This window comes from Brettanomyces nanus, chromosome 4, assembly GCF_011074865.1.
Source record: "Brettanomyces nanus chromosome 4, complete sequence".
In the NCBI taxonomy this organism is placed as follows: Eukaryota; Fungi; Ascomycota; class Pichiomycetes; order Pichiales; family Pichiaceae; genus Brettanomyces; species Brettanomyces nanus.
Window position 1 is genome coordinate 1612049 of NC_052377.1, and position 21568 is coordinate 1633616.

The window sequence follows — 21568 nt, forward strand, 5'->3', positions numbered from 1 at the left end:
ATACTGACAACTTAATACTTTGCCGTTTCCGTTTCTAAATACAAAATCAACATACTTTTTCTTTTTACTAAGACCCCCGTAACGTAAAGGAACATACAAACGTAAAATGAGTCAGATAGCACGCATGTTCAAGTCAAACCCTTGTATTCTCTCAAAATGACAGGCACAGATGATGGCGGCAAAGCACCGAGTTCGGTAATGACTTTCTGTATATATTCTGGAGGTGTGAGATCATACAGAATGTTTAAAATGTACAGCGTCTTGAGATCCTTCCAATTGCTCAATACCGTGTCCTCCTCAGAGTCAATTGTTTGATGCTTACTATGCTTCTGATTTTGTTGACCCTTATTATTTTGATTGTGGCTCTGTCCATTTTCCTCCTTTTCCCTTGCCAACTTGTTGAGATACTGCTGTAGATTAAATCCCACCTTATTGAAAGGCTCTGTATTTATCAGATCGTCCGAGTCTCCCAATTCGTTCAATGTAACAGAATCCAATTGGACTTTATCGCTGAATTTAATTGACTCACAACAGACCAAAACGGGAATATTCTTGTTCTTAGCAGCCATAGCTACAAGAGCAGTACCGACCCTGGAGTAGAGTCTACCGTTCGATAGCATAGAATGAGCACCGAGGAAACAGAAATCAATGTTGGATTTCTCGAGAACAGAAGAGAGCGAGTTAATCAGATTGTAGTGACACTTGATGTTTTCAATTGGTGCTAGTTTTTTGGCCAACTTCTTACCTTCAAAGAGAGGTTTGGAATCAACAATGTATATCTCAAAATGCTTATCCTGCTCCAAGGCACAATATTTGAACAACTCTGCCAAAACATGTGAGTGCGCATAGGTCAATATCTTCGAGTTGTTTTCTATATGTTTGGAAGCATACTCTTCTATCACTCTATCCGAATAGAGAATCTTCTCTTTGATGAACTCATCGATTTCATCTACTAGCATCCGCTTACCGGCTTCATCGTTGAGATCAATTGAAACCAATGATATTCTTTGCTTCAACCATCGAATTGCATTACCCATAGAAATGGATAAAGGTCTTCCTGTCTTTAGGTATTCAATTTGGTGAGATAGATGTGAGGTGAGATTTCTTTGTAATGAGGTTCCCTGAGGTGTACTATAAGAACTTATGACATCTTTGAAGGCTTCCAGCATCGACTTACATCTCGCAGTCGATCCTACAATCTTGTAAGTGGAAATTTTCAAAGTGAGTGCTAAAATAGATGGATGGACGATACTAGCAATGACAGGCGAAGCCGATATTCTCTCCTCTCTGGTCTCCAAATGGCCAAACATGGGTGGTATCCTGACATCATTATCTTTAATTTTTGCCGAATTTAACTGCTTCTTAATATGAGAGGCAGTGTTACGCTTAGGTCTACCACCCTGACGATTACTAACTTCTCCTTCATCATACATCGCGGCCTTAGCCGCAGCTCTCTTGGCGGCCTTGGCCTTCTTTTTCAATGCTTTCAGTTCCTTATTGGATAGTGTCTTCTCTGGCTGCTGAATCTGTGATTGTGATTGTGTTTTTGATTGGATAGTCTCTTCTGTATTCCTCGTAGATTCTGATTCAATCGTAGATCTAGAAGGTACTACGTCATTTTTGGCCACAACATTTATACTTTTTGTATCATCAGTCTCATCATCAGACATTTTGAAGACTGAAGGAAGATCAGTTTGAAGAAATTTTGAAGTTAAGTAGGTTCAATAGATGTCCTGGTGATTGATATACAGGAAAATTTTTGCACGCTTTTTCTTTATCTTGGTCGCGACATGTGCCACACAGCGCTGATGTGGCGGTGTAGAAGCATGAAGACGTTAGAAGGCTCCTCTTACAGCAGAAAGGTGAATAAAGACCATCCACAGAGCCATTCCAGCTGGTTAATTGAGGCTGCTTGAAGAAGAAATTTCAACTAAGAACAAACATTCTTTTATCAAACCACCTTGATTTCTGCTTGATTATCTCCACTTTATTTTTAAATAACCGTCCAGGGTATCTTGAATTCCTTCCGTACTGTCTATTTCGAGATGGTCCGTGGTCACTCGGTTCTTTCTAAGGTAGCGTACCAATATTTTCGTAGAATTGACCAAGGACGGACTTTCAGAATGTCCCCTAACCACCAGTAATAGCCATTCAACATTATATGAGCTACTTTCCCAATAGACCGAAACTACATTTTAGTCCATCTTGGGTATCTTCCGTTAGTATTTTGAATGCGGATCTCATATACAACGTGTCTAATAGTTGTTGCTTAGTCAATCCTTTCTACACATTTTTGGAGGCATTTGGATAGCTGCTAAGCGATAAGTCAGTAGATGTGGCTACCTTATCATAATACTAAATAATTCAGGATTCCCTGTTAGGTACACACAAAGTCAAAATTCATTGCTGCTTTCACACTTACGAGTGTCAGCTAACTCACATCACCAGTAGATGCTGCTTCATATCCGGCGCAAAGTAGTTTACTGGGTATCTCATTCGTATTTCTGCACCTCCTTCCCCAACCACTTCCAAATCTTCTCTCCATCTTCCCCCTCCATACCCCTTTTGACATCCGGTCTTATACGTCCTAACTTTCCCCAAGGATTCACATAATTTCCATCATTCTTGGTAGTGATTGTGGGAGAGAGAACTGCAAATAACTCCGTATAGGCTCCATACTCTGGTGGATATATTGGATTAACAACAGCCATGACAGCCCTACCAATGGCACCAATAGGATGGTACCTAACAAGCTGGGTATCGAGCACGCCAGGATGGCAAGAGATGCTAACAACACCCGTTCCGGGGTGTTTCTTGGCCCACAGATACGATAGGTAAATGTCTAAGGCCTTAGATTGCCCATACAAGTTGATCCATGGCTTCTTCTCGTGCTCGAAGTTGATATCTTTCCAATTGATTCCTCCATGTGGCGCTAAATAGTGTCCCATCGACGAGACCCAAAGGATTCGAACCGAGTTAGGCGGTTCACTCTTTGCAGTCTTGATAATGATGTCGTCCAAGAACTTCTGGAGAAGAAAAGGTCCGATAACGTTGGTACCGAGCTGGAGCTCATATCCTTGCTTGGATTTAGCACCTTCAGCAGGATTCATGACACCCGCATTGTGTATAATTCCATTCAACTTAGTTTCCTTCTGGAGAAACAATTCGGCAGCCGGCTTGATCGTGGGGAGATCAGCTAGATCGGCCAAGACTGTGTCCAATTGGGCATTGGGGAACTCTTTTTTTAAATCAACGAGGCATTCGTCTAGGACTGTCTGTTTTCTTCCAAGGATCCAGACTTTTGCATTCTTTCCAAGCAATTTCTTAACCACTGCATGGCCAATTCCGGAGGCACCACCAGTGACTAAGAAGACTTTATTGGTGAGATCTGGGTAGTCCTTGTCGACAAATTGGGGAGAGCTTGGCCGACTAAGGGTCAAAAATTGCCACCAGTCTAAAGGTGTAAGCATTGTGAATAGAGAGAGGGGTTGAATATAGTTGATTGAGTCGATTGAGTCGATTGAGTTGATTGAGTTGATTCAGCTGATTGAGTTGATTTAGCTGCTTTAGCTGCTTTAGCTGATTTAACTGATTGATTTAATGTAGCTAATATAGCTGATTAGTGTCGAGCAAAGAAACAACGTGTTTGAAGAAGAAGGCAAATCACATGGAAATGACTTCCTATATATACTCATGCAAATGTCCGGAGAGAACTAATCTCCGAGGTTTTTTCTCGAATCCCACCTATCTTTGTTTTCTGCGCTTACAAACTACTTTTTACACATTTCCCGGACCTTGATAGAGACATATTCTTGTTTTACGGGATGTATGTATATTCACGTTATCCATCAATCGTCTGTAGGGAGGGTTACAAACCACTTTTACTTAATAAAAAAAGTAGACGAGGTTAGGAGTGTGGCTACAATTTAAATTAAAGGACTTGGACAAGTCCGTCATGCCAGCGTAGTAGTGCTTTATATGTAAAATATATGTTTTTGGGAACTGAAGTTCAAGAGTGTGGCAGAGAAGGCTGTAAGTGAGTTGTCTGGATTTGCTCCCATCCAGAGATACATAATAAACGGACGGGGTTGTATGTCAAGAAACCAGTGTACATTTGGTAATGATTCGATTAGTCTCGGAAGTCTCGGAGAGCAGAATAGACACCAATTGGCAAGAAATAAGGTAAGATATTTTCTGATTTGATTTCATCTAGTCCGATAATTATAGCGCAAAGCAAGAAGCTTTGCCAAAACAAAAACGGGTTCCCTTATCTCCATTGTAACCGGTTCTTAAACCCGAGCTGTTGGAATTTTGCCAGATAGATATTGCGTGATGTGCTTCTGAAAGTGGTAAGTATTGTTGCGCTAAAACCCGAACTAACTCCGTGCCTCCCTAGAACGACCAACCATATAAATATGAAGAGCAAGGGACTAAATAATGCGTTTGACGTAAGTATAATAGATTCAGAGAATAAGCATTGTAATGACTAGATCAATTTTCGTTACAGGCGCTACTGGCCTAGTGGGTAGACACACAGTTGATCTACTACTTAAGGAAGGATATCACGTGACAGGACTTGCAAGATCTGATGCTTCTGAAAAGGCACTCAAAGACAAGGGTTGTGAGGTTATAAGAGGGGATTTGGAGGACATCGAGGCATTGAAGAAAGGAGCTTCAGAAAGTGATGGTGTCATCCATTTGGCATTTATCCACAAGTTTGAGGAGTTCGAGAAGTGCGCATTGATTGATCGAGCCGCCAGTGCTGCGATGCTTTCTGTTTTAGAGGGTACAGACAAGCCATTCATCAACGTTACGGGAACTTTGGCACTCACTGAAGAAAGCGGCAAGCCTACCGATGAAGACAGTCCTTATGTCGAGCACCCTGGGTTCGGCTTCCGTTCCGAAACCGAGAGGCAGGTGTTGGCCTATGCTTCGAAAGGTGTAAGAGTGATGAGTGTCAGATTTGCACCTACTGTTCATGGAAAGGATGATCACGGCTTTATACCTATACTTTCTGGAATTGCGCAAAAATTAGGATACAGTTTTTACATAGGAGAGGGTAAGAGTGTTTGGCCTGCTGTGAATGTTGATGATACTGCTTTATTACTTTTGCTTGTTTTAAAGAAAGGTAAGGCAGGAAAAATTTATCACTCTGTGGACGAGTCTGGTGTTTCCTGGAAGGTTATCGCTGAGGCCATTGGTAAGAAACACAATTTGCCAGCCAAATCTATTACCTTTGAAGAAGGCCAGAAGGTATTGGGATTCTTTGCTGGTGTGATTGCTTTCGGGGAACCTTCGTCGAGTGAAAAGACTCAGAAGGAATTGGGATGGAAGCCAACTCATGCCACTTTAGTGGAAGATATTGCTGAATTTTACTGAATATGGGAATACATTTATAAAATATATATATTGAATGACTTAAAGGAGAACCAAGTATGAATGTGCTTGAAGAATTCAACAACTGGAGAAACCGTAGTTAAGGAAGAGAAAGGAGTCGTTGGGAGATTTGGTCAGACGACAGACCATTACTTCAGAAAACTAGCATGCTAAACCGGACATATGGTGGCCTTCCAAAGCAGTTGGCATATCAAGCCTTGCGAACAAATCCAAGTAAAATATTTATTCCCGAATTGGAAACTTCCAGGAGTTCGTAAAGAGAATTCAGAGTGAAAAATTATTGTGAGATTTACAGATTTGAAAATTGTGGGGTAGTCTGAAGAGAGGTTGAAGCGCAACATCTTCTAGCATTCGAAGTAGAGGCGGAAGTTGCTTTTGTTGTCAAACACTTGCAAACTCTCATCGTTTTCTGTTATATGTTCTCCTAATTTGTACCATTGATGTAAGGGAGATTTCATTTTAGGGGTGAAGAGGTGGCCAAACATTAGATTTATGGTTTCAGAAAAAATTCTTCTTCTTTCGTGAAGGAGCGATCCTTGCCATATCTTGAATCACATGGTTAAATGTTAGTCCGAATATGCATTGTCTTCATAGATAAAAAAAGCGAGTATTCGTTGTGGACGATTATGATGATGATGTAATAGTAGAAATAAAAGAAAAACAATTGTCTTTTAAGGTGGCAACCACAGGATTGGCGGGTGTTCCTTTATCTAATGATATACGGACTGCCAATAGTAGGAAGGGAATAGAAAAAGGTGCAGAGAACACAACGAGGCAAAAAGAAGGTGGCTACTAGTCCCTTTATGGCTACTAGTCCCTTTATGGCTACTAGTCCCTTTATGGCTACTAGTCCCTTTATGGCTACTAGTCCCTTTATGGCTACTAGCTCCCTTATGGCCACTAGCCCAGCCCTTTCGTGTTAAAAATGTCATCGAATTTTGAGTCAAAGTATGCGCCCAGACATAGTAATGAATTTAGTGAGCTTCAGATGAGGTGAAAAATCGCGCGGCAGAAATCTGAAAATTTTTTTTCATTTTTTTAAATTTTTAACTTTTCAATATTTTTTTTCTCTGGGCTGGCAGCCATATTCATAATGAGAAATGAGCAGGGTAGAAAAATCGAGGTTGGGAAGTTAAGTCGAATCCCTTTCTTTCAATCGAAGAACCTACGAAGATAAGAGAAAGATGGCAGAATTTGAAGATAAAGACGCAGACAAGAATGTGGAAATTTGGAAGGTCAAGAAGTTGATTAAGAGTATGGAGAAGGCAAAGGGTAATGGTACCTCGATGATCTCTTTAATTATGCCACCAAAAACACAGATTCCTATGACACAGAAGATGTTGACAGATGAGTATGGTACTGCCTCAAACATTAAGTCAAGAGTTAACAGACTATCTGTTTTATCGGCTATTACTTCTACGCAACAGAAATTGAAGTTATTCAGTACTGTGCCAAAGAATGGATTGGTGCTTTACTGTGGTGAAGTGATCACTGAAGAAGGTAAAGAAAAAAAGATGACGATTGCCTTTGAGCCTTTCAAACCGATCAATACCTCTTTGTACTTGTGCGATAACAAGTTCCATACGGAACCTTTATCTGAATTGTTGGAGAGTGATGACAAATTTGGATTTATCATTATGGATGGTAATGGAGCATTATTTGGATCTGTCTCTGGTAACACCAGAGAAGTGTTACACAAATTTACTGTGGATCTTCCAAAGAAGCATGGTAGAGGTGGTCAATCTGCTTTACGTTTTGCCAGATTAAGGGATGAAAAGAGACACAACTACATCAGAAAGGTTGCAGAGGTTGCCGTTCAGAACTTCATTACTAACGATAAGGTCAACGTTGCCGGATTGATCTTGGCTGGTTCTGCCGATTTCAAGACTGAATTGGACAGATCCGACTTGTTCGATCCAAGGTTACAAGCAAAGGTGATCAAGATTGTCGATGTTTCTTACGGTGGCGAGAACGGCTTCAACCAGGCCATTGAGCTTTCCGCAGAAACTTTATCCAATGTGAAGTTTATTCAGGAAAAGAAGTTGATCAACCAGTACTTTGAGGAGATTTCCCAGGATACCGGTAAGTTCTGCTATGGTATTAGTGACACACTCAAGGCTTTAGAATTGGGTGCCTGTGCAGTGGTTATTGTCTGGGAAGGCTTGGATACCATTAGATACACATTGAAGGATGCCGATGGTAATGAAATCATAAAAAATATTGCACCTAAAACTCCTAAGGAGGAGTTCCTAATAGATAAGGAAGGACAGGAGATGGAGATCATCAGTGACATGCCATTCCTAGAGTGGTTAGCTGAACATTACAAAGATTTCGGCGCTACTTTGGAGTTTGTCACTGATCGTTCCTCTGAAGGTGCTCAATTTGTGAAGGGTTTCGGTGGTATCGGTGCTATGTTAAGATATAAGGTCAATTTTGAGCAATTAGTCTCAGACGATGAGGATGAATACTACAGTGACAGTGACGAATACTGAATCACTGGAACGCAACATTTATCGCTTTAGGGGCAGCATCATTATATAATTACTTTGCTCCTCTGTTTTTCCTTCCCTTTCCTTTCCTTTCATCTTTTATTTTTGTTATTCCTTTTTTTGTCTAATTGTTACTATTTTTTCTCTGCTTGATTCAATATACTATTGCTTTTAGAGTCGTCTTTTCTTAATAGGGTTCAACACCGATAAAGCATTCTTTTGGAGGTAACTCATAACTTGATGGTTTCCATCACCCTCAGTTTTCACTAACAACTCAGCAAGGTTATGGAGACCACTTGTAATGTATGAGCTCCTACCCTTCCTCACGGGTATATCGAGCAACTCTCTTAACTCAGCTTTGAGGACTTTCTTCGACTGCTTATCCAATTGCTTACCTTGCTTTCGCTTCTTATCTCTCCTCAAGTAATCATCCTCGACAAGTACATCCCATCCTTCCACACCTAAATCCTCCGCAGCCTTTTCCATCCAGCTATTCTCCTTTACCACAACGCTATTGGTAATATCCGCCTGCGCTAACTTCGAGGCAATCTCCAATCTGTCCTGCATTTGTCTGAGAATGTCATTATCAACCGGTAGAATCTTTAGTTCATCAACGTGTAGATCGTCCTTATTACTCACAAGCTTTCTCAATTTGTGGAGAGGTCCCGAAGCTTCTTGTGGTGAGCATAGAACTATGGAAACACCCTTTTTGCCAGCTCTTGCAGTTCTTCCAGATCTATGAATGTAAGAGTCGGCGGTACGGGGAAGATGATAGTGCACCACATGCTGAATATTTGGGATATCCAAACCTCTGGCGGCAACATCAGAAGCAATAAGAACAGATGATTTGTGCTCTTTGGCAGCACCCTCACAATTTTGTTGAAATCTTTCCAAAGATCTCAATCTCTGCTTTTGAATCATCGATGAATGCAATGCTACTGTAGGAATTCTTAGACTGTTGAGCATTGGCTTGAGACGCTTCACCGAATCAATGGAGTTGGCAAATACTAACGTGTTTCCTGGAAATATCGATAGGAAATAGTACAACATTAGATCTCTTTCCGTCGGAGAACATGGAATAAGGGCCTCTGTAATGCTATCGGCAACAATCTCGGTGGGATTGACATCAATGTAGAGTGGTCTGCCTCTAAATCTCAATTTCTTGCTGAGCATATCCAAAACCCCCTCTCTTTCCACTTCTCCTTCGTCCAATTCCTTTTCAGCGTCAAGCCTTCTCTTTTTTCTAAGCTTCTTATCTGCTAGTTTATCTGCTTTGTTTTTCACAACTTGTTTATCAAGCTTACCAAACAAATCTTTAGAGAAAGTGGCAGAAAACACCAAAGACTGCCATTTCCGCGGTATTGACGAATCTTCCGTAGGCCTATTGTTACGCATAATATCCAAGATCTTCTCTAAATCATCAAAATGTCCATCTTCCACCAATCTGTCAGCTTCATCGAAGACAAGAATATCAGTAGAGGCCACCTTCTTTGCAACCTCATCAGATTTTTCAAGCAATTCAAGACATCTTCCCGGAGTGGCAACAAGAATTCTAGGATTATAACTCATTAATCTCTCCTGCTTCTGAATAGACAATCCACCAGTCAAAGACACAACTGAGTTATCTTTCAAAGGTGAATATTTCACCATCGCTTTCAAATGTTTGGTCACCTGAACCGCCAATTCTCTTGTTGGAGTGAAAATTAATCCTGTAGGATGATTAACCTCATTTCCATTCTTATCACCTTCTAAGGCCATCTCAAGGATTGGTATACCATAAGCCAAAGTTTTACCAGAACCAGTAATAGCCTTACCAATAACATCCTTACCTTCCAAAGCCTTTGGAATGGCTGCCTTTTGAATGCCAGTGGGTGTCTTAAAGTTGAGCTTAGAAAGAGCATCTTGAATGTATAGAGACACATGAGTATCCTTCCACTCTGGAAGATCGACATCATCCATAGGAAGTTCTCCCATAGCATCTCTTTTCCTTAGAGCCGAGAAACCATTACCAGTCAACTGGTCATCTAATTGTTCTTTAGTCTTCTTCTTCTCCTTTAAAGTAATCTTTGTTTTCTTAGCACCCGGTATACCAGGAATATTATCTTCATCAGTTTTAGAACCGGCCTTCTCAGGCACCGTGGTGGATTCCTTCCCTCCTCCAACAGTCCCACTTTTTGTCTTCTTCTCTCCTTCACCCTCCTCAAAATCCTCCACTTCAAAGTCACCCGCTGGAACTTGATCAGAGGTAACTTCCTTGTCCTTATTAGCAGCCAACTTCGTCTTATCTTGGGTAACGTAATGAAGCTTTCCGTTAACAACTTTAACATCAACACCATCAATCTCCTCTAAACCGTAAAAACCCTCGTAATCATCCATCGTTTCTGGAATATCCACTGCTTTCCAATCCAACTCATTTGATGATTGTGCACTTACAAATTTGGATTCCCTAGAGAACGCTTTCTTTGATTTCTTTGATTTCTTCGATTTCGACTTGGCCTTTTTAAGCTGTTGAGTTCTTTGCAGAATCGCCTTCGGAATCGACTTTTTAACCATTTTTAGGGACAGAATATAAGCTATTACGAGATGAATCCCTAATGAAAAGTTTAGTAAAATCTTTCTGAAGTCTTTTTTTTTTAGCAAAAAAGAAAATTTAGAAGTTGAAAAATTCAATCAGATAGTGAGAACTGAATCCTTTTCATTCACTAACTTTATCTAGAACACTGCAATAAATCGAACAAAATGAGATCGAAGCAAGGTTTATCATCAAAAAAGCGTATTCCCATAACTCAAATGAATGATAACGGGGCGAAAATACGAAAGATGCCATCAACATTGAAGCCAGCTCGTACAAGACAATTAATTAGACGATTCCACACTTTATTGAAAAACAAATCGGAAATCCTTTCTCGAATTGGCTTAAGTGGAAACAAAGAAATTACAGAGGCCAACTATAGAGAGTTCATTCACAAGGATGGTAGGCTGGAAAAGATTTACCAGTCAGAAAGAGAGGAAACTATTAAGAAATTGAAGTTAAACAAGCTTCCGAGAGAACAAGGCCAAGGTATAGATAAGCTGAAGATTGAAGATCTTGCAGCAAAGTTGGGGAAAATTGATGGTGAAATTGCTAAAAGGGGAGGCCTCAAAGTGTACCAGATTGCATCCATTAAGGGACAAGATCAAAAACGAGGAGGTGATTCTTCGAAGAAGATGGTGAAGTGGCTAACAGAGCTTGATATTTGGAAAGATCCATCTGAAAGGCCAACCGCTCTTGAAATTGGGTCACTTTCTTCGAGAAATTGCATAAGCAGTTGTAGTATGTTCAAAAAAGTGACCCGAATTGATTTAAACTCTCAAGAACCAGGACTGATCTTACAGCAGGATTTTTTAAAAAGGCCGTTGCCGAAGGGTTCCCAGGACCAATTTGACCTCATTTCCTGCTCTCTAGTACTCAACTTTGTTACCAGTGCTGAAGCACGAGGTGACATGCTTAAAAGGATAACGTGTTTTCTCAAACAGCCATCTAAAGCTGTAGAAAGCAAGCCGCTCTTCTTTTTAGTACTGCCTCTACCTTGTGTCACAAACTCCAGATACTGCAACAAACAGACGATAGGAAAGATAATGACAAATCTTGGATTCACCTGCCTAAAATTTCACGAATCTAGTAAACTGGCGTATTGGCTATACCAATGGAAGGGAAGTGATTTTATTAGTAAAAAATTCATCTTCAAGAAGAAGGAAATACTTAGTGGATCCAAGAGGAACAACTTCTGCGTGGTGATTGAGAAAGACAACGAAGATAAGCGTTAATTTGCTGCGCATCATTGCCTTTTGAACAATCTAATGAAGGCCAAGTCACTGAAAGCATTATTCCAGATATTAGACGAGGGATCAGAAAATACTTTTGAATAGACAGAGGAGAAGTAGCGGCTTTCTAAATGATAATCGAGTGTAGGAGGAATGAATGCCTTTGAGGACATACGTTTACCAGGTTTCCTACGAGTAACCACCTTAAATCCTCCATCAGAGTCACCTACTGATGCTTTGAATCCTTGGTCAGTCGTAACAAGATGTGCAATAGTGGCACAGTTGGGGATCTTGCGAAGATTTTCAGCATCAGAATGATTGTAAGAATATTTCACAACGTTATTGGTCAAAAGGTTCAAAGGTTTCACCTCACGGACAATATCTTCAATAGTCGAATATAAGGCATGAGGCATAAAAAATAAGACCTGATCAACAAGATGATTATCTAGAGAATACTCTTTTTCTACTTTATAGTGCAAGTAGTCCTGGAGAAATTGAACATCCAAGTCATCAAAAACTGGATCGTACACAGATACATCAATGTCTCCAATTAAATAGTCTTGTAAATACTTTAGAAGACAGAGCTGGAAAAATGCACTACTATCAGTGGCAAGATTTCCTAGTGCAAGACATCTTATGTGTGTCAATTTAGTAGAGTTTTCCACCACCGTATGGGCTATCAGTTTGAAAAAAGGGTCTTTGGCCACTATAGAAAAGAATTTCTCAAACCTGGCTTTCAAATGACCGTATGGGTCGACATCCCTTTTAGAATCATTCTGACGACGTCTACGAATAGTGACGAAGTCGACATCATTATCACCCATTTCCGATTTCCCGCAGAGAAATAAGCAAATAACAAAGTCATGTACGTCTGTATCTCGTTCCGCTCTATCTACAGAGACATCCAGATCTAGTCAATAGATCCGATGAGATTAAGAAAAAGGAAAGAGAGAAAAATAGAAAAGAAAATTATACCTCGCACAATCGTCTCGGAGCGCTCGTACAGCATGGGTTTAAAGAAATGCCACCAGAGGGAACAACACAACGCGGAGTTACGAGAGGGAATAGAACACCAAACAAGCATTGAGACTGGAATTGACAAATAATGAGTACAACAATTGAGACCCAGGAGCCCGATGAGGGCCCAAGTAATCATCGTCTACGTAGCCCGGTGGCCTATTGATTTCCCACGTCCCCTACTCCCTGCCCCCCCCAAATGACAGGCAACAGTTTGAATACCCACCCCGATGATTGGCTGATTTTCGGGGGATATCCCGGGTTTTTGCGCCTGCCAAATATCACAAAAATTTTTCGTTCTCAGCGTTGAGTATTTTAATTATCATTTCTATTCGATATTCTCTCTTGTTTTATCCGTTGAAACCGTTTGGTCGTCTCCTGTGTTATTCTTCTTTTGGAGTATACTTAGTTGTATTAGGTTGTCACTTCTTTTGTGGTTTCATACTGATACATCTTCTTGATTTCCAAATCTGTTTGAGATTAATTGTTGCTCCTAGCATCTGTACATAGTATCGTTGAACAGAATTACTCAGACTAGACAAGAACAAAGCCGAAAAGATCTATAAAGAATTATTGTCCACTTTGCAATTCTTTTCTCTTTCTTATTCTACTCCTTCTTTCGTACCATTCATTCTCCCTATCATACATTGATCGTCTTATTATGTTATCAAACCCACTATATCCAACGGCCCATCTACAGAGTGTTCATTCACTGACGTTACATCACAATTCCCTGGTTAAAAAACCAGATACTGATACAATTACAGCTACCATTACTCCCGAAAATAGCAGCATGGGCACTTTTTCCGAAAAGCCCCAACAACCACAACAGAATGCACAAGCTTTTGGTGATTATTTGCTGAACGACGAAGAAAAGGCCTTACATTTAACTGACAATGCCGTCAAAATTGGTTCGAGAAGGTCGCAGTTGGCCGTCATCCAGTCTGAAATTGTCGGTAAGACTATTAACAAATTCTACCCCAACATCCGTACTCCTGTGATCAAGGTGAGCACTTTGGGTGATCAGGTTCAAAGCAAACCCCTTTATACATTTGGCGGTAAATCGCTTTGGACCAAGGAATTAGAGATTCTTTTGACGGAAGGCATTGGTGAATTCCCTCAAATTGATATGATTGTTCATTCCTTGAAGGATATGCCCACTGTACTTCCAGATGAATTCGAGTTGGGCTGTATATTAGAGCGTGAAGGTAAGTAACCCTTTTACATTTTATTCCTGCTTAAGGCATTTACGTGATGATTTTACAAAGTTTACAACGTTAGTCTACTGAATTCATTTATGAAGACCACACTTTTTTCATCTTTCCATCTGACAACAGCCAAGAAGCACGAATTCTCTCTTTCCAATTTTTTGTTCCCTTACTAACCGTAGTACTTTAGATCCTAGAGATGCCCTCGTAGTGAAAGCTGGCTCTTCTTACAAACACTTGGCAGATCTTCCTGAAGGTTCTGTTGTTGGAACGTCATCAGTTAGAAGGTCAGCACAATTATTGAAAAACTACCCACACCTCAAGTTCAAATCTGTAAGAGGAAACGTTAACACGAGACTAAGGAAATTGGATGATCCCGAGTCCGAATTTTCTTGCTTGATTCTTGCCGCTGCTGGACTTATAAGATTGGGATTACATGACCGCATCACCTACTTGTTGGAAGTAGATGAGATGTACCCTGCTGTCGGTCAAGGTGCCTTGGGTGTTGAAATTGTCAAGGGCAACAAAAGACTACAGAAGGTGTGCGAAAAAATCGGTAGTCGTAGTACTACTCTCAAATGCATCGCCGAGAGAGCACTATTAAGGACCCTGGAAGGAGGGTGTTCCGTGCCAGTGGGTGTTTGGACCACATTCAACGAAAAAACTGACAGCATGAGATTGCAGTCCATCGTGCTTAGCCCGGACGGTACAGAGTCAATAGAGAAGGAGCTGACAATGAAGGTGACTAGTAGTACTGATGCTGCCAAGTTAGGTGAAGAGTTGGGTGACGTGATGATCAAAAACGGTGCAAAGAAGATCTTGGACGCTATCAATTTTGGCAAAATCAATGAAATGAAACAGACTGGATTGATCAAAAAGGCTGCTCAATAAGTCTGCCGGCATAAACTACAATACGATACAATACATTGATACGACGAAGGTAAATAATCCTTGCCTATAGAATTCCTTCGATACTTCTCCTTTCACATTCACTATGCTATGCTATATTATGTTTTTTTTTTTTTTTTATCTTTTTGTTAGCTTCTCTTCTTCTATTGAACCTCATGCAACATGATGCCATCTATTACTGCACATTCCTATTTAATTCCTCGACTTTCAGAAAGCGGAAATGGAAGTAGAAAATAAAGCCAAACAAAACACCCAGACCTCCACACCAGGCAAATATTCGTACAAGGTTGGGATCGTAACTCCAGTAACTGATGATCTCTCCGATAACACTGCTGGAGGATACACTGGTCAAGAAGAGGGCCATAACGAAGCTTCTCATATTCTCTGGCGATCTTGAATAGGCTAACTCGTAGCACGTAACGGTTGCAAAACACTCGCCGAATGCCTGTAAGGAGAACATAATGATGGACCACCAAGCGGAAATTGGCGACACCTGGTCGCACGTAGAGGCGTGATAGCCACATTTGTTTGTCTGATAAATTCTCTTCTGAATGATTGCACCGAAAAGAGACCCGAGTCCAGCAAGGATAAAGCCCACTGCTATCTTATCGACAGAAGTGAATACAATCCTTTTGTGTCTCAAAAAAGGATAGAGAACATAGTTCTGGAATGGAATCAGAAAAATGATGGCCAATGGATTGAAAGATTGAAACAAATCGTTTGGCATTCCATTTGTTCTCATGGAAGCAGCCTGGCTGATTTGAATAGAGGTTAATGCACTATCGTTGACGTTGAATACGATGAAATAGATGAAGATTACACAGTTCTGAAAAGTGCTCTTAAGATCTGTTATGGTAATTTTTGAGGGTTCGCTATCGGAAAGACTTAGTGAATGATAGGACCAGAACTGACCATGATAAAGCCTTGATAACCAACCTTTGGAGAAACACTGCCTTAGAAGCGGTATGATAGAATCCATGATGGACTCCCCGGTTGGCTGAGTAATCTGGAGCCGTGGCTTAAGAAATCGGAGTAATAATGGAAGAATTAAATAAAGAAATGCAGTGATAAGAAACACGAGCCAGAATCCAAACCGTCTTTCAATAAACGAGCCAATAAAGGCAAGAAAACAACCCACATTGATGAATAGATAATAAACTAAAGTCATTCTCTCTAGCGTAGCTTTACGATCGACAATAACAACTTCACCAGTAGAAAGAGTCGTTGAATAGTCTTTCTGACTTACGTATTGATCCATAAGTAGTGGCATTAAGTTTGGCTTGATGAAACCGGCACTGACAGCTACAGTGACTAGCGAAACTAGTGTAATAGCGAAGGACAAGGGAACCAGCCTTAATACACGAGGTAAGGCGGCAAAGACTAACAAGATATGGCCGACGATACCTACTATGGCACCTATCTTTATGGCCCGAAACTTTCCGAGCTTAGTATCAGCATAGTAACCACTAACTAAAGGAGATAGGTTGGCTATCATAGTCATTAATTGCATTAGAAATGTGGCGACAGGTAAGCCAAGGCCCAATGCTCCGGGGCTTTCATTGGAATGATTCCGATCGTCAACCACAGCTCCTGTGGTGGAATTATGAGGAAGGTCCCGTTGAACCAGGTTAGTGATGCAGCCTTGAATAAGGTAGTAGGACATCCTTTCACTAAATTCTATCAGGCATATTAGATAGGAGATCTTCGGTATAGTACCAGGAACTCTCCGGGGTAGAGGTAAATGAGAATCAGAAACCGATTCAGAAATAAACTGGAGCTCGATCCCCCCCTTAGTAGGTTCAGTAGAACTCTCTGACCCGCCGGAATTCATAAATACTACAGCCTAACGTATTCTAAAAAGAATAAAGAAAGAACGATCTGGTAATCGACTTGGAGTACCTCCTATATATACGTTCCGTAGCATGCCACAGAAGAGACCTTTGAAGAACGAAACAAGCAATAATAATGCGATAAGGATAATATAGACGATGGGCGCGACGAGACAAACCTTTGAAGGTGAAGAAGAAGAAGAAGAAGAAGAAGAAAAAAAAGACTTGGAAAATTGTGGCTCTTCTTCACTTCTTCATGATCCAACAATATCAGCAATAGAGGACATTTCAGAAATCATACCTGAGATTACTAGTGTTATTAACGGGAAGAATAAAAAATAATCATTATGGAAGACGAGGAACTTCAAGCAATTAGAGCAGCACGTCTGCAAGAGATGCAAAAAAATGCAGGTCAAGGGAGTGGAGCTTCAGGCAGTCAGGAGGCCGAAGGAAGTACAGCAGCCAATGATCCAACACAGGCACTAATATCACAGATTCTAGAGCTGGAAGCAAAAGAGAGGCTCTCAAGAGTAAGACTTGTGAAACCGGAACGTGCCAAAGCCGTTGAAGGATACTTGATTCGACTATATCAATCCGGAACCATTAGACGCAAAATTAACGAGGATCAAATTGTTGACATTTTAGAAAAGGTGGCAAGTGATGAGAGAAAACAAAATTCCACCACCATCGTGTTTGATAGAAGGGATAAGAGTGGTGAAGGTAACCAGGAAGAAGAGGAAGACTTTTTCGATTAATTTTCAGATTCATAAACTGATTTGCATCTCTACTTTCAGTAATAAATGTTGAGCTAGCTAGCTAGCATTGTACATATTTACTTTCATCTTCAACCTTATTGGTGAGTAAAATAAATTACTATGATAAGCGGATCAATGACATACATATTTTTATTCTTAATCGCGAAAAGTCCGGCGGATCACCACACATAATTCACCTATTACTATATAAATGGCGATATTATTGGTGGTGCACATAGAGTCTCTTTTGTAAAGATAAAGGTTGGGAGTGATATGGGAATATTTGATGGGTTTAATCAAAAGTGTCTCGATCCGGAATATCACATTGAATACTTCACGGCCAACCATATATTTCGGAATGATAGTCCCAACGTTCGAGGAAAGGTTATTTTGAAAGTACGCAAACCGTTACGAAACATATCCAAGATCGAGGTTGGTTTCAGAGGATTGATCCAAAATAATTTCCGTCATTTATATGTGACCTACACTTTTACCATGTCCGGTGCTGTTACCAAGGTGAAGAATCATACACAAAATCACGTATTCTTTAATGAGGTTGTCACCTTTGATTACGATAAGCCAATTGATCTGATTGCAGGAGAATCACCTCCTGTTGAGAAGCAATTTAATTTTTGCTTTCCTACGGATCAACATCTTCCAAGCTCTTGCGAAAAATTGGGTGGTGTTGCCGATAATGAGGGAAACAGCACAGTCAGCTACTACGTCTTTGTGCGCGTGAAAAATCAAGGTGATCTCTTGCATCCCGAAGATACCAACGAATACAAATTCCCCTTAAAATTTCAGGGATCCAGCGAATCTTATGCGCCAGATATACTGAAGAGAATTCAAGTTTCGCACACCTTTGAAGCTAAATTGAAAAAAAGAATATATGACGCTGAACTAGAGAGAATGATTCCGAATCCTATAGTGAAACCCCGAAAGTTGAGTCGAAACATTCGAAAACTATGGAACGATAACTATAAAATAGAGAAATATCAGAATTTGGCTAAAGATGTTACTCTTAATTGTCAGTTTGTGTTCAACAAAAACTTCAATCTCAATCAATCACTAGATGATTTGATCAAGCTTCGGTTTTCTATTAAGGATCTGGGTACCGAATTTCAAGTTGGTGGCGAATCTACTGGTTTAGGAGAGTTTATTGTGAAGCAACTGGAGTTGCAGCTCATCCATGACTTGAAGATCAGAACAGATTATTTTATTTACAAGACGAGAGTCAAAGATGATCTTTATCTTGTAAAGCCCAAACAGGGAGTTCTGATGGACGTAAAGGACTTCCAGTTTGATTCTATAGCAAATGTTTGGTATAGAGATATGACAATCAGCGAATTGACGGGGAACACTTCCAATATACCTCTAATTGATGAACTGATTCGTCCAGTAATGTGTTCTTACGATCTTGATTCGCTATTTTACGGTTATACCAGCTTGAACTTTATTTTAGATGTTGGTAACGCCGAGACTGAGAATTCTGAAACAATCAAGTTCGAAACTGAGGCTTCTGGCGTAGTGACCTACTTTCAATCATTACCAGCTTATGATGAAGAATACGCCTCTCCTCCACCTGCATTTTCTCCATAGAGCATTAGCCTTATCAGCACAAGTGAGTAAGAGGCTTCTTTATTTAATGACTGCCTATATATAATCTTGCTTCAGTACCCCAATGATCTTTAGTCTTGATGAAACTACAGCGCAAATCGGCGTAATTAAGAATATATTAGTTGGAGTATAAATAAATCAGATATTCATTGAGTGGATACATGGTGCAATCCTTGAGCCTTATCAGAATGAATCTTTTATGTGTCTTGGACCGGCTGTGTAATTCCTTTAGTCCTTTTAGCACGGCTAAGAACGGTTTTTACTCTATTAGGTGAATTTAAACAACCCTTAAAAAATTACTTGGTGAGGATATCGGCGTTTACTATTTAGGAAGGTATATCCATTAATCTAAGCCGACGTGCGTCAGATCGCGTATATATTGATTCTTTTCATCTCTGTGGGGAGAATTCTGTATAAAAAGCGGAGTGTATCTCAAAAATAAGTTTGCCATAGAACACCAACAAATAGCCTTAGTTTGCTTCGAACCTTCAATCATGACTCACCCTTTCAACCCCATGACTGATGAGGAAATGCTCATTTGCTCCAAGTTGATCAAAGATTCCTACTCTGCAGCAGATAAGCCTCATTTTCTCCAGATTGATCGTCTAGACCCTCCTAAGAAAGATATGATAAAGTATCTTGAGGCCGAGAAAGCCGGCCATTCTGTTCCCTTTATCGCACGAGTTCTTTATGCCTATTTCTATATTGGAGATATTCTTCATAAGGCTTTGGTTAATACCACGTACCATCATGTGATCACTGATCAGGCCCTTCCAAAGGGTGTACAAGGCCCGTTGTTACCCGAGGACGTTGCAGAAATGGAAAAGTTGGCCACCTCTCATCCTATCTGTAAGGCCGAGATTGCCAAGTTGAAACTTCCTTCCAGCGTCAGGGTTGTTTGTGATCCTTGGATGAACGGTGTTGACTGTGTCGAGGATAGACTTTTGTGTCAGTGCTACATGTATTTAGCCAATGCCAATCATAGCGAGTCCAACCATTATTCCTTGCCCTTAAAATTCTCCCCTGTCTTTGAGATGCTTACCAAGAAGTTTGTCCGGATGGACTACCTCCCATCTGGCGGTGTCGGCGAGGAGGCGATTCAGGATACGTTGCCATGGACAAAGTTCCCATTTGTTGAGTATCATCCTGATTTGAATGGGGAAAGCCAAATTAGAGACTTGAAACCGCTAATTATTGAGCAGCCAGAGGGTCCAAGTTTTTCCATTGAAGATCACAGAATCAAATGGCAGGAATGGGATTTCTATGTGATCCCTACCGTTAGAGAAGGCTTGGTTTTGTACAATATTCACTTTAAGGGTAGATCCATCATCTACAGGCTTTCCATGTCTGAGATGACTGTTCCTTATGGTGATCCAAGATCTCCTTTCCACAGAAAACAGGCCTTTGATTTGGGAGACTGTGGCTTTGGAACTAACGGAAATAGATTGAGTCTAGGATGCGATTGTTTGGGTGTCATCAAATATTTTGATAATAGGAGAACCAACCGCGATGGTGAACCTCAGTTTATTCCCAACACTGTTTGCCTGCATGAGCAAGACTATGGATTGTTGTACAAGCACGTCAATTTCAGAACCTTGCAATCAGTTGTGGCTAGAAGACGTGAACTTGTTATCCAAACTATTGCAACCGTGGCTAACTACGAATATTCTATCAACTACATCTTTGATCAAGTTGGTGAGATCAAAATTCAGGTGAGAGCAACTGGTATTCTATCGACCATGCCTCTTGATGAGGGTGTTACTGTTCCTTGGGGTACAAACGTGGGACCAATGGCTTTGGCATCTTACCACCAACATTTACTCTCTTTCAGAGTCGACCCAGCTTTGGACGGTCATAACAACACCGTCTGCTATGATGACGTCTTAAGAATGGAGCCAAACACTAAACTGAACCCTAACAATGTGGGCTTCTACACCAAGCGTACCATTGTGCAGAAATCAGGTTACATTGATCAGTCACCTTTCACCAATAGAGCTCCTAAGATCATCAACGAGCACGTAATCAACAAGATCTCCAAGAAACCTGTTGCTTACAAGATCGTCATGCCTGCTAGACAGCTCATGATGGCTGATCCAAATTCATATAATGCTAAGAGGGCACAATACGCTCAACAGCAGGTCTGGGTCACCAAATATCATGACAACGAGCTCTATGCCGCAGGCGAGTTCACCAATCAATCTCAGGACGACACTGGTGTTGGCGAATGGGCTGCCCGTAACGACCAGGTCAGAGACACCGATAACGTGGTCTGGCTAACGCTTGGATTCACTCACATTCCAAAATGTGAAGACTTTCCTGTCATGCCTGTTGAGATTCACGAGATCGGCCTTACTCCGTTTGGTTTCTTCGAGAAGAACCCTGCTTTGGATCTACCCCAGGCTAGCAATGCGTTTAACAAATCGCAGTACTATCCGGATTCCGATCACCCATCATCTGCCCATGGTCCAAGTTGCTGCCATAAATCAAGCTTATAAGCATACTATTCCTTATCGTTATATTATTCATATTTAAGAATTAACCTC

At 40.7% G+C, this 21568-nt stretch overlaps 12 protein-coding genes across 12 annotated transcripts; 7 read left to right on the plus strand and 5 right to left on the minus strand.

The window, feature by feature from the left end:
* Positions 1–128: 128 nt before the first annotated feature.
* Positions 129–1670, minus strand: FOA43_003987 (uncharacterized protein; the record flags this gene model as incomplete). Its single annotated transcript, XM_038924232.1, has 1 exon — positions 129–1670. One exon carries the CDS (start codon positions 1668–1670, stop codon positions 129–131), a length of 1542 nt encoding a protein of 513 aa, XP_038780160.1.
* An 822-nt stretch (positions 1671–2492) lies between these two features.
* FOA43_003988 (uncharacterized protein) lies at positions 2493–3470 on the minus strand (the record flags this gene model as incomplete). The annotated part of the gene is made up of 1 exon (XM_038924233.1): positions 2493–3470. The coding sequence occupies one exon, from the start codon at positions 3468–3470 to the stop codon at positions 2493–2495; it is 978 nt and encodes a 325-aa protein (XP_038780161.1).
* Positions 3471–4482: 1012 nt separating this feature from the next.
* Positions 4483–5379, plus strand: FOA43_003989 (uncharacterized protein; the record flags this gene model as incomplete). Its single annotated transcript, XM_038924234.1, has 1 exon — positions 4483–5379. One exon carries the CDS (start codon positions 4483–4485, stop codon positions 5377–5379), a length of 897 nt encoding a protein of 298 aa, XP_038780162.1.
* Positions 5380–6581: 1202 nt separating this feature from the next.
* On the plus strand, positions 6582–7889 carry SUP45 (Polypeptide release factor (eRF1) in translation termination; the record flags this gene model as incomplete). Its single annotated transcript, XM_038924235.1, has 1 exon — positions 6582–7889. One exon carries the CDS (start codon positions 6582–6584, stop codon positions 7887–7889), a length of 1308 nt encoding a protein of 435 aa, XP_038780163.1.
* A 168-nt stretch (positions 7890–8057) lies between these two features.
* Positions 8058–10439, minus strand: FOA43_003991 (uncharacterized protein; the record flags this gene model as incomplete). Its single annotated transcript, XM_038924236.1, has 1 exon — positions 8058–10439. The coding sequence occupies one exon, from the start codon at positions 10437–10439 to the stop codon at positions 8058–8060; it is 2382 nt and encodes a 793-aa protein (XP_038780164.1).
* Positions 10440–10625: 186 nt separating this feature from the next.
* Positions 10626–11693, plus strand: FOA43_003992 (uncharacterized protein; the record flags this gene model as incomplete). Its single annotated transcript, XM_038924237.1, has 1 exon — positions 10626–11693. The coding sequence occupies one exon, from the start codon at positions 10626–10628 to the stop codon at positions 11691–11693; it is 1068 nt and encodes a 355-aa protein (XP_038780165.1).
* An 11-nt stretch (positions 11694–11704) lies between these two features.
* On the minus strand, positions 11705–12514 carry FOA43_003993 (uncharacterized protein; the record flags this gene model as incomplete). Its single annotated transcript, XM_038924238.1, has 1 exon — positions 11705–12514. The coding sequence occupies one exon, from the start codon at positions 12512–12514 to the stop codon at positions 11705–11707; it is 810 nt and encodes a 269-aa protein (XP_038780166.1).
* A 986-nt stretch (positions 12515–13500) lies between these two features.
* HEM3 (porphobilinogen deaminase) lies at positions 13501–14806 on the plus strand (the record flags this gene model as incomplete). The annotated part of the gene is made up of 2 exons (XM_038924239.1): positions 13501–13915; positions 14106–14806. 2 exons carry the CDS (start codon positions 13501–13503, stop codon positions 14804–14806), a joined length of 1116 nt encoding a protein of 371 aa, XP_038780167.1.
* Positions 14807–14999: 193 nt separating this feature from the next.
* FOA43_003995 (uncharacterized protein) lies at positions 15000–16655 on the minus strand (the record flags this gene model as incomplete). The annotated part of the gene is made up of 1 exon (XM_038924240.1): positions 15000–16655. One exon carries the CDS (start codon positions 16653–16655, stop codon positions 15000–15002), a length of 1656 nt encoding a protein of 551 aa, XP_038780168.1.
* Positions 16656–17000: 345 nt separating this feature from the next.
* Positions 17001–17408, plus strand: FOA43_003996 (uncharacterized protein; the record flags this gene model as incomplete). Its single annotated transcript, XM_038924241.1, has 1 exon — positions 17001–17408. One exon carries the CDS (start codon positions 17001–17003, stop codon positions 17406–17408), a length of 408 nt encoding a protein of 135 aa, XP_038780169.1.
* A 286-nt stretch (positions 17409–17694) lies between these two features.
* FOA43_003997 (uncharacterized protein) lies at positions 17695–19007 on the plus strand (the record flags this gene model as incomplete). The annotated part of the gene is made up of 2 exons (XM_038924242.1): positions 17695–17698; positions 17806–19007. The coding sequence occupies 2 exons, from the start codon at positions 17695–17697 to the stop codon at positions 19005–19007; spliced, it is 1206 nt and encodes a 401-aa protein (XP_038780170.1).
* A 217-nt stretch (positions 19008–19224) lies between these two features.
* FOA43_003998 (uncharacterized protein) lies at positions 19225–21520 on the plus strand (the record flags this gene model as incomplete). The annotated part of the gene is made up of 3 exons (XM_038924243.1): positions 19225–19228; positions 19379–19387; positions 19500–21520. 3 exons carry the CDS (start codon positions 19225–19227, stop codon positions 21518–21520), a joined length of 2034 nt encoding a protein of 677 aa, XP_038780171.1.
* Between the last annotated feature and the right edge of the window lie 48 nt (positions 21521–21568).